This window comes from Cucumis melo, chromosome 11, assembly GCF_025177605.1.
Source record: "Cucumis melo cultivar AY chromosome 11, USDA_Cmelo_AY_1.0, whole genome shotgun sequence".
NCBI lineage: Eukaryota > Viridiplantae > Streptophyta > Magnoliopsida > Cucurbitales > Cucurbitaceae > Cucumis > Cucumis melo.
This window is the reverse complement of record NC_066867.1, coordinates 8,791,060-8,805,625: the sequence shown is the minus strand read 5'-3', so window position 1 is coordinate 8,805,625 and position 14,566 is coordinate 8,791,060. Positions and strand designations below refer to the sequence as shown.

The following is a 14,566-nucleotide window of genomic DNA, read 5'->3' as shown; positions in this document are numbered from 1 at the left end:
TTGGTTATAATATAGAAAGCAAACCAAGGGTGAACCCTACCTCATTTTTGGATATTTTTTCATGGATCATGGCTGTGCTTAGGAAGAACATTATCTTTTCCTTTTCTTTTAGTACTAGAATCTTGGGAAATTGCCAAAAATAGGTTAAAAAAAGAGATTTAAATGAATTTTGGGACAAGTTTTCAAAAGAAAGACTTTTAGGACAATTTGGGTGTGAATAGACAAAAATGCCCTTCCTTTCCTTTCCCTCTTCCACGTTGCTTTCCCTTCTCTCCACCATCGATTCGTTCTCTTTCGCGTATAGTTCCGTTTCCCTTCTCTTTTCTTTCGTGTAGAACACCTGAACCTACTCCGGCCATCGTCAGTTGTTCATCGTCACTTGCCCATCGTCGCTTGCCCATCGTCGTTTGCCCTTCGTCGCTTGCCCTTCGTCGCTTGCCCTTCGTCGGTCGTTGTCCAGTGCATTTCGTCGCTCCTATTCGGACCATTCAATCAACTTCGAGCGTCTTATTTAGGTGAGTTTCATGTATAACCGATTTTCAATTTATCTGCTGTAAGTAAATGTTTGTTAGGGTATTTGGTGCTATTTTCATCCGTAATTGTCTGGTTTTTGGAATTGGACTTATTTGCCGTAAATTAGTTTAGTCAAATTTTGGTTTTAGGTTCTTAGAAAGTTCAATGTTCAATGGCTAGTGAAAAATGAATTGAACTAGAGGATGAGGATTTAGTTGGATCAAATAGAGGAGGAGTAAGCAATAGGAATAGAAGGAATTAAGGTTTTTTTTTTTTATCTCGCATTTTTTTTTATCTCGCACTTATCTCGCACGTATCTCGCACGTTCCAAACTTTCACTATTTATTTCAAAATCAACTTGGTACACCTCCTAATCCATTTAGAGCTATTCTTTGCATGTTTAGTAACTCTCTTAGGCCCTCATGCTTTATCTCGCACGTATCTCGCACACATCTCGCACGTATCTCGCACACATCTCGCACGTTCCGAACTTTCACTATTTATTTCAAAATCAACTTGGTACACCTCCTAATCCATTTAGAGCTATTCTTTGCATGTTTAGTAACTCTCTTAGGCCCTCATGCTTTATCTCGCACGTATCTCGCACGTATCTCGCACACATCTCGCACGTTCCGAACTTTCACTATTTATTTCAAAATCAACTTGGTACACCTCCTAATCCATTTAGAGCTATTCTTTGCATGTTTAGTAACTCTCTTAGGCCCTCATGCTTTATCTCGCACGTATCTCGCACACATCTCGCACGTATCTCGCACACATCTCGCACACATCTCGCACGTTCCAAACTTCCACTATTTATTTCAAAATCAAATTGGTACACCTCCTAATTCATTTCTTTACATCTTGCACGCATTTTGTAGGTTCTTAAGTTCAAATCAATTTTTTAAGATACAAAAGTACTTAAGGTAGTTTAAGGATGGCACATGTTCGGATTTTAGTGCGTCACGGTGGTGAATGGGATGAGGGACGAAGAAAATATGAAGGAGGAGTGTTAAAAGGCATTGTTGTCCCTAAAGAAATAACACACAAAGATTTACAGTCTGAACTATATGACCTTGCAGAAGTTGACCCTACAAAGTTTGACATAAAGATAAGATGTATATATGAGATCAAAGGGGAAAAGGAAGCTCCTCCATTTGAGTTAAGCAATGACCGTGATTTGAAGTTTTATATTCTTAGTGAAAATCCATTGGAGGTCCCCCTATACCTATCGTTTGAGCCTACAAGCAATCGAAGCATGAAAGTGTTAAACAAAGATTACAATTCAGTATCTGGGAGCAACCAAGTTCAAAATTTAAACCCTCATCCTCCTCCAATTGGAATGGATAGATTAGATGAGAATGAAGTTGATATTGGTGAAGTTGAGGGTGGCTTGTGTCATAACATGATAGGGACCAATTCGGCTATATGGGAATCATATGAGTCATATCATTCAATAGATGATACTTTTACATTGGAGTCAGTTGAGATGTACAATGAATTGTTTGACATCCCAGAACAAAGAGATGCTCCTACAAAAGATTGCAAAGGAAAAGGTAAAGTTGACTACAGGTCCTCTAGTCGGAAGTTGAAGACAAAAGGAAGTGGCTGGTCGGAAGAAAGCTCTACAAGTGAAGAGTTGGATGTAGGACAAATATTTTTTTGCAAGAGAGATTTGTCAATGAGATTAAGTGTGTTGGCAATGAAAAAAAATTTTCAGTTTGTAGTAAAAAAGTCTACAAAAGAGGTTCTTTTCGTTAGATGCATCGACAACAAGTGTGGTTGGAGATTGCGAGCGGTTAGACTGAAGGATTCAAATATATTCAAGATTAAAAAGTATGTGAAAGTTCATTCATGTTCTCTTGAGTTTTTGAATCGTGACCATAGGCAAGCAAAATCTTGGGTTGTTGGAGAATTAATAAAGTCCAAATTCAAGGGGCCCGGTCGCATATACAAACCACGTGATATCATAGAAGACATGAGGCAAGACTATGGCATAAATATGAGTTATGAGAAAGCATGGCGTGCCAGAGAAAATGCATATGAACGAGTGCGAGGGTCTCCTGAAGAGTCATATAATCTTTTGCGTAGATATGGTGAAGCACTCAAATTTACAAATTCAGGTACAATATTTCACATGGAACTCGAAGATGATCGTTTCTTTAAATATCTTTTTATGGCTGTTGGTGCATGTGTTAGAGGATTCTTAAATTGCATTAGACCGGTCATAGTCATGGACGGAACATTTCTTAAGAACAAATATCGGGGTCAGTTGATAGTGGCCGTTTGTTTAGATGGTAACAATCAGATCTATCCTCTAGCCTTTGGAGTAGTTGATAGAGAAACAGATGACTCAATACAGTGGTTCTTAGAAAAATTGAAAGGTGCAATAGGGGAGGTGCCTAATCTAGGCTTTGTGACAGATCGGAAAACATGCTTCGCCAAGGGTATTTCATCAGTTTTCCCATCTGCATTCCACGGCCTTTGTGTCCAACATTTGAGTCAAAATTTGCATGATAAATATAAGAATGACACGGTTGCTACTTTGTTTTATAATGCATCGAGAACATATCGTGAATCAACGTTTGTTGAAGCGTGGAGACATCTTCTTTCATTTCCTAATGGTTCAGGGAAATATTTAAATGATGTTGGAATAGCACGATGGTCTCGTGTTCACTGCCCAGGAAGACGGTATAACATGATGACAACAAATATAGCGGAGTCCATGAATTCTATACTGAAAGAACCTAGAGATTTGCCTATTGCTTCATTCCTTGAAAATGTTCGAGCTTTGCTACAACGTTGGTTTTGGGAGCGTCGAGAAGAAGGCATTAAAGTGACGTCTACATTGACAAAATGGGCAGAGTTAGTTATTCAAAAGAAACAAGAAGGAGCTTTGACAATGAAGGTCAACCCAATTGACTGTTACCAATTTCATGTCAAAGATTTAGATAAGGAGGAGGTCGTAAACCTTCAGACTAAAGAATGCACTTGCAAGGAGTTTCAAGCTGAGCAACTACCATGCTCACATGCCATTGCTGCAGCACGGGTTCGTAATATAAATGTTTATAGTTTATGTGCTAATTATTACACTAATGAATGTTTGTTGGCTGCATATGCGGAGGCCGTCTACCCAGTTGGGAATCAGTCAGATTGGAAGACAAGCGAAGACTACGTACATATGATTGTTTTACCTCCAAAAGTAGTCAAAAGAGTTGGTCGACCGAAGAAAAAGAGGATTCCAAGTGTTGGTGAAGCTCCGAAATTGCATAAGTGTGGTCGGTGTAAACAAATAGGTCACAACAGATTAACGTGTACCAATCCAATTTCATATACCGACAAGTCGAGCATACAAGATTAGAAATTTCCCTACCAATGTACTAAGTATTACACTAATTAATGAATGTTTGTTAATGATGTGTTTTCTTAATGATTTGTCCCAACATTCTTACTTTCTGTGCTTCCAAATGGATGAAGAAGACGAAAATAACGATTGACTTATTCATTTAAGAACACAAACACTGGTTTTATGATCGTTTAAAAATAACTAAATGTTCGTTTAAAAATATCTAAACGATCGTTTAAAAATAACTAAACGATCGGTTAAGAACAACCAAACGATCGTTTGAAAACAACTAAACGATAGGTTAAACAAAACTAAACGATCGATTGGTCGAACAAAACTAAACGATCGTTTAAAACAACCAATCGATCGTTGGAAAACAACTAAACGATCAGTCAAACAAAACTAAACGATCGTTTAAAACAACCAATCGATACCTTGAAATTAACTAAACGATCAGTTAAACAAAACTAAACGATTGGTCGAACAAAACTAAACGATCGTTTAAAACAACCAATCGATCGTTTGAAATTAACTAAACGATCGACTATAAAAAACTAAACGATCTTTTGAAACAACGAAAGACACCCGCGAATTGTTTACAACCGCGATTCAACATTTCAAAAAAAGTATGCGAATTTACAATATTGCCCCTTTGGTAAAAACGACCGATATATATATACGTTCCGCCTTCTCACTTTTCGTTTTTCGTCACTACGCAATACACAACCGCACTGATCACACCTTCGTTTTCTCTCAGTCCATTGTTCTCTCAGACCATTTTTGTCTCAGTCCATAGTTTTCGTCAACGTTAAAAGGTATTTTCCCGAACTTTTCCTACTATAACGTTACACTTTTCCTTTGTTTATATTTCAAACGTTTCAACTTCTGTCTTCAAAAACTATCATTGTGTTCGTATATTATTATTGTGAAGCGTTTAGGGTTTCGGGTTCGACTTCTGTCTTCAATATATTATATTCATTTCAGGATGGCTGTACCTAGCGAAAAGTATTTCCCTGCCACTGTGTCATGCCAAGTGCACAAGATCGGCAGTCTTATTAAGGATAAACTGACCAAGGACCAGCTGCAAATGTTCGAAAAAACAATTTTTGGTCCATTGCTGAATGTGAACATGGTATTCAACGGCCAGTTGATCCATCATTTCTTGCTGAGGCAGATACCTGAAGACGGTAACGCAGATGGAATCTGTTTCTCGGTTTTAGGGAAGAACGTCCGTTTTACCCAAAAGGAATTCAACATCATAACTGGATTGTGGCCAACAAACAATCCATTGGAGAAAGATTGCGATAGCAAGCGACTGCAAAGTCTTCTATTCGGATCAGAAAATAAGAAAGTAATAACATGCTTGGAAATTGAGGAAATTTTCAAGAATTTTGAGTTTACAAATGATGACGATGCTGTGAAGGTCGCCTTGGCCGTCTTTATAGAAACTGTGATGGTCGGGAAGGATAAGAAAACACAGTTTGACATGGACATTTTGGGAAGAGTTGATGATGAAGAAGCATTTAAAAGCTTCGATTGGTCAACTTTCTTCTACACTCGTCTGCTCAACAGTTTAAAGACAAGTCTCCAAGGCAAAAAAGAAGCATACGAGCTGAAGAAGACACGAAGTTCCAAAGCAGTGTCATACTATAACATCAAAGGCTACGTCCTTGCTTTTCAGGTGATTTTTATTTCTTCATACACTTTAAGTAAATGCCAATTGAACATCAAAGTTTAACATATTTGTTTAAATGTTGTAGGTGTGGGCTTATGAAGTACTCTCAACCGCAAATGAGCACCTGGCCACAAGAAACAGTAAGGGATTAATCCCTAGGATATTGAGATGGAATTGTACACAAGCTCCATCTTACAAAATGCTGCAGAATAACATATTCGACAACAAAAATGTAAGTAAAACCTGTCAGTCATCGTTTAATATAATTACACAATCCAATAATACAATTACATTGCAGACTGTTGTTCAACCTAAACTCAAGATGTCAACCCAAGAGAAGGCTTTCATGGAGAGTCGAATTCGAGGGGATGATAACATGCAAATGGAGGAGGATGAATCCATTGGAGCAATGAACAACAAATCATTGGAGCAATCAGACTCATCTCCACAAAGAGAACAACTCTCACCCCAAAGGGAACAAAGTCAAACAGTGGCTGAGGAGTCTGAAATGCATCCAATCACCAAGAAGAAACATTTCAGATCAAAGAAGTCCAATGACAAAGAAGAACGAAGTCATTCAAAATCCTACAAGAAACTGAAGAAGGAAATAAAAGAAGTTCGTAAGGATTTATCCACACTGACTTCTATAGTCTGTAGGATGGATGACACAATCACAAAGCAGTCATTGGAGCTGTATGAAATGAAGCAGATGCTGGAGAGATTGGTCCAGGTAAAATTTGTTTTCATCGTACATTAGATAAACGATCGTATAACTTTGATAGACGATCGTTTATCAAAGTTACTCGATCGTTTAACTTCGATAGACGATCGTTTATCAAAGTTACGCGATCGTTTACTTTTATATACACGATGGTTTAACAATACATTATTTTTTTAATTTTATGTTCGTTTTTATTTGTTTGTTAGAATCAAACTGAAAATCAAGGGAATGATCATACTGATCAGAATGACAATGAGTATGTTGTTCAAGAACAACATACTCAACAACAACCTACTGAAGAACAACATACTGAACATCAAGAGGAAACCCAAAGGTTAACATTTCATTCATTGTTTACTAGTTTATAAATACCTAACAATTGTATTTTTTTTTCTTATTCTCATGTTTCTTCTCATTTTGTTTAGGGAACATCAAGAGGAACGTGGTAGTGATATAAGCATAGACGGTAGGGATGCAGACTTGCTAATGACTATAAGAGATATATCGGATAGTCTAAGTCATCAAATTCAGAAAGAATCAGACCTGCCACAGATGATTACTACCCTTCCATATGTGAGCCAACCTCTTGCACTTTGTGAATTGGCTCCAATGGATCAAACTGTACAAATTGTAAATGAAGAATCTCAACTGGTATGTATACACAACAAATTGTAAATGAAGAATCTCAATGAATAGTTTGTTACTTGTTTAATACGATTACATTGCAGGAAACAACAAAAAAACAGGTTGAGATGAAAAAAAATGATGAAGCAGTTACTTTGGTTGAAAAAGAACCAGTAACTGTGCCTGATAAAGATGTGGAAGAAAAACCAAAAAAGAGAAGAAAGCTATGTAAAATAGCAAATAAAGAGGTGCAACATGAAGATGAACAAGGTAATCCACCCACAACATCTGCTCAGATCATATCAGTATCTACAACACCTGTCCCAGATGTGGAAATCAGAGAAGTAGATCCATATAATCCGATGTGGAAAGTGGATCCAAAATTATGGAAGGAATACTTGCAATGGAAAAAATCAAGAAAAACAACCCATGAAGAAAGGAAAGTAGTCTCCACAACCAGAAAGAAAGACTTTTTCAGACAGCTTGAAGAAAACACATGGGTACATGGAGACGTAAGTACTCTTCCCAAACGATCGCTTATATTTGATATACGATCGCTTCTATTAACTAAACGATCGCTTCTATTAACTAAACGATCGTTAAGTTAATATTACACGATCGCCTACTACGTAAACGATCACATGTACATTTCTTATGCGATCGCTTATCCTCTCCTTTCATTCATTAAACGATCGTTTATTTTTTCTTTGTAGACATTGGATCTGCTATTCGCCCACTTGCAGAATAAAATGTTGCATCTCAAGCACCATTGCAAGCGTTCTTTTAGAATATTACATTCCTCTTTTCTGGTAAGTTGTTATTCTTTAATTTTTTTTTTGTATACAAGTTAAACTGCATCATTATATTCTGATTAAATTTTGACTTGTTCTTGAAGACTGGAATCAATAAACCAGACTGCATTGTTTGGAACCACATTTTTGATACTCATCTGGTGACACCAGATAATAAGAAAGCTGAATGGACAGACCCAACAGCACACCTAACTATATGGACAGAAAAAGATGTCGAATACTATTTCAACACTGCTGTTGGTGATTACAACGACATACCAGGGTGGGGAGATGTCAACTACGTGATTACCTGCATCAACATAAAAGAACACTGGTTGGCTATTGCAGCTGATATGAGAAAATGCAGGATCTACGTGTTCGACTCAATGCCAAATTATGTTGAGCAGAAACTTGTTGATGAAGCTCTTCAAATGCCTGCACGATGCATTGCCTCACTCGCGATTGCAATTGGAGTCAACCTCCATTCAGATCGTTTCACATATGGCCCTTGGCCAATACGCAGATCGAAGGCCACATTACAGAAAGGGCGTTCATTGGATTGTGGAATTTTCTGTACCAAATTTGTTGAATGCCTTGTAACTGCTAGTGACCTTGGTTGTCTAACTGTGCCAAACATGAAACTGTTTAGACAACAATATGTGCTGGAACTTTGGGCCAATAAATACTTTTGTTAATATTTGTATTCGTTTATATAATTTTTTTATGTAATTTTTATAGAGAGAATAACATATTATAATTTTAAACTTTGTTATAAAATAAATACTTTGTGATATTTTCAATTAAACGCGACCAAAATTGAGAAAGAATATTTGAGTTAATATTTGTATTCGTTTAGATACATATCACAAAATATTCGTGTAGAGAAATACTCATCGCGCACATATGTATAAACGATCTTCTTAATAAACGATGTCTAAACGATCTTCTTAATAAACGTCAAAATATTAAGCGATCGTTTAGTAAAGTCTAAACGATCGTTTGGTAAAGTCTAAACGATCGTTCGGTAAGTGTAAACGATCTTCTTAATAAACGATGTCTAAACGATCTTCTTAATAAACGTCAAAATATTAAGCGATCGTTTAGTAAAGTCTAAACGATCGTTTGGTAAAGTCTAAACGATATTCTTAAAATCATAAAAAAATTCAGCGATCGTTTAGCTACAAGTAGTTTTGCAACATAGAGAATAATCGATACTACTAATTGAAATGTCAATTGATACTAATTGAAATGCAACATACACAATAATAGAACAGCCAATTGATACTTGTGATTTATGTTAATATTTCAATACATAGGAGTGTTGGTCCATACTTGAAATGCTAATTGTTTTCTAAAGTATGACATGTTTTCTTGACATAATGTATCTAAACCAACACCAGCAGCTATGTACTCAAAATACTTAATTGCGAATACGCCACAATCACAATTATTTCGTTGAAGTGGAATTGGGTCAACAATGACAACTGGCCAAGGTTCCTTGTATGTCGATGATCTACCTCTCCTATCAAAGAAGCCAGTACTATCTAACAACTTTGGCACCAACTGTCGAATGGGCAGTAATATGTTTGTCATCTCTTCGGCAGTTGTAAGTGACGGAAGCGAATCCCATACCTTCACTTGACAACTTACCAAATCCAAGCATAATAGAACCCAATGGTTGCCATGGACATTGAATGGAGAGTAAACGTAATCAACACTTGCCCAAGGATCTTGGAAGTCCACTTTTGACCCGACAACATAGTCAACCAACCTATACTCTTCGTCCCAGTCAAACGGGCGATTCTCTTTAATACATTCTTTGTATAGGGGCCACTTCGAAACTAAAATGCGCTGCAAAGAAAAACATACAAACGCAAATATCAGACCGAAAGACAAATATCAAACGCAAATACATACATAAAGTAACGAGACGATTACAAACCATACAGATTGTGTCTGCAGTTGTGAAGTTCTGAGAAGAAGGTATCCCGGCTGCCTTAATCTTCAAGCGAATGAAAAGAAAAAGTGCATCCAAATGCTAATACAAACAAAAGTAAGCAGTAAATGTATAGAACCATAACAATGATAAAATTATAATTGCATAAATGATAAGATAATCTCATACCTCATCCGACAACCACCGGCGACACATAAACAAGTCTCTGAAAAAAGCCTTCGATTTTTTCCCATGAAAGGTTTCACGCAGCTCATCGTCTGTACGCTTGTCTGTAATCCAAGCTCGAAGTCTATCTAAATGGACGTCAAGTATTTTGTGCATAGGATCATAAACAATTGCTTCAGACTCAGAGGTGCTGGTGGTTGATGTCAGAGACCGTTTAGGTAGAGTTGTGAATGGGGTTGATAGGTAAACACTTGCACGCTTCCTACGGGCGGGCCGAACGTGTGGTCGTTGAGTGAGAAATGGTTCTATCTCTATGACGTCCTCATCGTCAACGACATCTATTGGCTCCTCTAAACCAATATCAACCTTCTTCTCCAACACATCTTCGTCACCCTATGGAAGCTCATAATGCATTAGTGTATATAATGATAGAAATTAAACATCAACATTAGCATGAACATGGAACCAAACCTTCTTTTTAACTTCAATGTGTTCATCCTCCAAGCCTTCGGACACCTTGTGGTCCCCTTCGTCACCCTATGGAACCTCAAAATGAATTAGCGAGAACATGGTTACCAAATATGAAACAACTAACGTGAATACACTTAACAGTTTCATTCCTAACCTTTCTTTGAAGTCCAATGTGCTTCAATATGGTTGACATCAGGCCCTTCAATTCGTCAATATCGGATTTTATAGTATTAAGTTGGCCTTCAACAACCGCTACTCGATCTTGGAGATTTCGAATAGCCTTTTTCATCTTAATCTTGGACTTCTGTTTCTTACTCTTTTTCAACTCATCTTCATCGTTAACAACTTCTCGTACTCTTTTTGAACCACCATTCTTCGACTGAATAATGGTAGATGAGCGGAAGTTTTCAAAAAGTTCACCTGAAGCAATTTTCAATTGCTCCTCTTCAGGTGTCATCTCAATGACCGCCTTAATTATAAACTGCAAATAGAAAAAGGCAAATGTATTTAGGACAAAGAAATAAGCACAAAATCACGCGATCCTTAAGTAAGTTACTATTGCTTGCTACTTACCATTGGCGAGTCAAACACCTGGCTTATAGTTTGGGACTTTGGTGATTGTTGGCACACCCACCTCAGCATTCGTGGTATGGCATGATCGTTTACTTTATCTACACCACATCCAATGATGGTTGGTATAGACTCATATGCCCAAACCTATTCCACATTTGACAAACAAGTTTAGAAAGTGCCACAAGATATATATAGATATATAAACAAGTGGTTATACAATCGTTTGAAAAAAACTATACGATCATTTAACATAACTAAACGATCTTTAAAAAAAACTATACGATCGTTTAACATAACTAAACGATCGTTAAAACAACAACTAAGCGATCGTTTAAAAGAACTAAGCGATCGTTTAAATAACTAAACGATCGTTTAAATAACTAAACGATCGTTTAAAATAACTAAACGATCTTTTTAAAGTTTTGAAGTAAGAAGTAAGAAGTCAAATACCTGTAATGCATGCGGAAATCCATTGATAGTATATTTTTTTGTCTGTGTTGATTTCTTCTTTCCCTTGGCATATTGCTTGTCCAAGGCTCTTTTCAATGCACTTAGCGTGCGTACAAAAAACAATCCGACCCCAATCATAATTATTAAATGAATTCCAATCATCAGCAATCTTCAAAAAACCAATGTCCACTTTGGTTCGCCTATCTTTTCCCAACAAAGATATCTCTATAAAGTAGACTAAAGCTAATTTGACGATATCATCGTCATCACCCTCGTATTCCAAAAATATATCTTCTAAGTCGCTAACGTAAACACAGTCCTTGTCTTTGAAAAACTTCTCCAACAGTCGACTGTTCCCACCCAACTGAATATAGTCCTCTTTAGGACCCCATAGTCCAGTTACGATGTTAAACTCTCTCCTACCGAAAGTACAAACAACGCCCCCTAGTAGGAAACTTATAGAATCCTTTCCTTCATCTTCCACCTCCCTTAACAGTAAGTAGTGGATGAGTGGCCCATTGAAGACAATATTTAGGTCCAAAAAGTGCCCAAACTTTGTTTTCCTAAATAAGGCTAATTGATCGGGTTTGAGTTTGGCCTTAATATTATGTGTTGTCTTTTCCAAATGAGACAAACAGCTTACTAGGGAATAAAAATGATGGGAAGGATTAATCTTGTAGAAGGGTCCGTCGGTCGATGTTGAAGTCGATGTCATGATTCAAGCCAAGAAAAAGCAAATATATTGAAAATGGGTTACAGATAAAACTCACTGAAATAAGAGAACACGCTCAAAGTTGATTCTTAGGTTCGAAAAGGAGAAGCGACGAAATGAACTGGAGGACCGACGACAGACGAACAGTCGGAGTATCTTCGAAGAGCAGAGCGGGAAATTTGAAAAGCCAAAGAAAGGAGATGTTTTTTTTTTTTACTTCAGGTGTTCTATGCGAAAGAGAAGGGAAAGCGAACGTGGGTAGGCGAAACAATCAATAGAGAGCGATAGAAATTTAATGAAGGGCATTTTTGTCTATTCACACCCAAATTGTCCTAAAAGTCTTTCTTTTGAAAACTTGTCCCAAAATTCATTTAAATCTCTTTTTTTAACCTATTTTTGGCAATTTCCCTAGAATCTTCAAGTAAGAACCTTTAGAAAAAAATATCTTGAAACTAAAATACCCTTGAGTTAGTAAATCAAACAAAGTACAAGGCTTGAAGACTTCATATACAAGAGTGTGTTTAACCAAAGGAGATGGAAAGTATAAGTTGTGGACTTCCGTTCTTGTATGGACCAAGGAGTTTATGAATCCCATTATTAACAAACATCAATCTATATCTTACACCAAATACCCGGTAGATGACTCACATTCACTTAAAATGTTTTATGCCTCAAGTCCTCTTTAAAAACCTAATATTTCAAAACTTGGTTGGCACGGCATCCTTGGCAGCCCAAATTCTTTCATTTGTAAAACGTACAAGACACGAAGAAGTACTTAAACTTGATTAACATCTTTGCATGTAAATTCTTCTTCAAGTAAGAAGAGTTGTTTGTAACTTAATTAAAACTTTCAAATTTGCTCATATTTTCCTTGATTTCGTTAGCATTTTGAGTTTATGGTGGCTCTAAACCTAATAAATAATTAACGAACAAAAATCATCATGACCAATTAATTACGTCTATTGGTGCACAAGTTCACTGTCCAGCTGTCAGGTTTCCTATTAGCCAATTATTCAATTGCAACAATGACTCAAACAATTGGGAAAAACAAAGAAAGAAGCACCCAAGAAGGATTCTCTTTGAAATAATGGCTCAACTTAGATCATACGTTTTTGCCAAATTAAAGTTAGAAATTTGAGTACCATTTTGCATTGTATTTCTAGTTCACACTATTGGCAATTTGACTGTTAGGTAAAGTTAATACGTCTAGAGGTTAATATGGTAAATGCTAGAATGCGTTTGGGGTAGAGTTGAAAGATTAAGTTTCACGATAAATGTTAGAAATGGTAAAAGAGGAGAATGTGGAGTTTGGTTGCTCAATAAATTTGAAAAATATAGATAAAGGGAAAGATAAAGTTCCTCGACAAATGTAAAGGAGTAAATCTTAGGTGCTAGTTGGTTGTTATTATCTTTTGCAGCACCACCTCGTGTCGTCTTTTCATGGTTTCATCTATTATTGTTTTTTAATAAAAAAATATCATTAACGTCCGTTCACTTTATATTTAGGTTTATTTCTTTTCTTTTCTTTTTTTTTTTCTTTATTTACTTCCTTTTTTACTTTTATATTTTTTATGGGGTTTTTTAAAACGTATAACAAATCTCACATGCTTACTATATAGAATAATTCTAAAAATGAAAAAACTCAACATGCCCATAATGAAAAATACCAAAAACACTCTAGTCAACACGCGAATAATCGGCCACACGTGCACTAATAATATTCTTCTAAATAATCATGTGTATCATAAAAAACGATCGTGTTGGATCGTGTTGATCATGAAAAACGATCGTGTTGATCATGAAAAACGATCGTGTTGGTCATGAAAAACGATCGTGTTGATCATGAAAAACAATCGTGTTGATCATGAAAAATGATCGTATTGGTATGGTAAGTGATCGTGTAATCCAATATAAATGATCCCTAAAAACTTTAAATCTAACGATCATATTGACCATACTAAACGATCATGTTAACTATAGTAAGCGATCATTTAGATCACTTTAAACAATGGAAAAAAGGTTTCTAATTTAAACGGTTGTGTTAACCATGGTAAATGATCGGTCAACACAATGGTGTTGCCAATGATAAATGATTATTTAGATAATGTCAAAATGATATTTAGACAATCTTGATATTTTTTAATATAAAGAAGATGAAGTATCTTCAAAGAGTCTTATCGAAAACAGTAAAGGTGAAATAGAAAATTTAAACAGAATAATGAATTGTTTAAAATAGAAAAAAGAAAATTTGAAAGATGAGACGAAGAAATATGGAAGAGGAGATGAAATCTGGAAAAGAAAATGAATAAATTGTAAAAAACAAGAAGAAAGAGAAGTGAAAAATTGTCTGCAATATTCAAAGAGAAATCTAGAATTTATGAAAGATATTGTATCGGTTTTTTGTTACACAGGCAGTAGATATTTGTGTGTTTTGTTACATTTATGAATATTAAACTTTTTATTTTTAAATGTTTCATTTTCTTTATTTCTTTATTTATTTACATTATACATTCTTCTTTATTAATGTTTATTAATTTTTCTTTTTATATCATTTTTCGATTTTTTTTC

The 14,566-nt window shown here is 35.9% G+C and overlaps 1 protein-coding gene across 2 annotated transcripts; it reads left to right on the top strand.

Annotated features, from left to right (window-relative positions):
* Positions 1–130: 130 nt before the first annotated feature.
* Positions 131–8,417, top strand: LOC127143865 (uncharacterized). 2 transcript variants are annotated; one of them, XM_051079132.1, is made up of 9 exons: positions 131–515; positions 4,844–5,540; positions 5,620–5,766; positions 5,833–6,264; positions 6,462–6,589; positions 6,681–6,906; positions 6,984–7,391; positions 7,593–7,688; positions 7,775–8,417. In XM_051079132.1, exons 2-9 carry the CDS (start codon positions 4,845–4,847, stop codon positions 8,363–8,365), a joined length of 2,724 nt encoding a protein of 907 aa, XP_050935089.1. In that variant the 5' UTR covers positions 131–515; position 4,844; the 3' UTR covers positions 8,366–8,417. The 2 variants fall into 2 exon arrangements, with proteins under 2 accessions (XP_050935089.1, XP_050935088.1); XM_051079131.1 differs by lacking the exon at positions 131–515 and adding an exon at positions 4,420–4,674.
* The last annotated feature ends 6,149 nt before the right edge of the window (positions 8,418–14,566 follow it).

What these genes read in the sequence shown, in the direction of transcription:
- LOC127143865 (XM_051079132.1), top strand. Translation starts at nt 4,845, where the DNA reads ATGGCTGTACCTAGCGAAAAGTATTTCCCTGCCACTGTGTCATGCCAA. An exon ending in TAAATGAAGAATCTCAACTG is followed by an intron (nt 6,907 to 6,983) that starts GTATGTATACAC and finishes ATTACATTGCAG; the next exon opens with GAAACAACAAAAAAACAGGT. An exon ending in ACACATGGGTACATGGAGAC is followed by an intron (nt 7,392 to 7,592) that starts GTAAGTACTCTT and finishes TTTTCTTTGTAG; the next exon opens with ACATTGGATCTGCTATTCGC.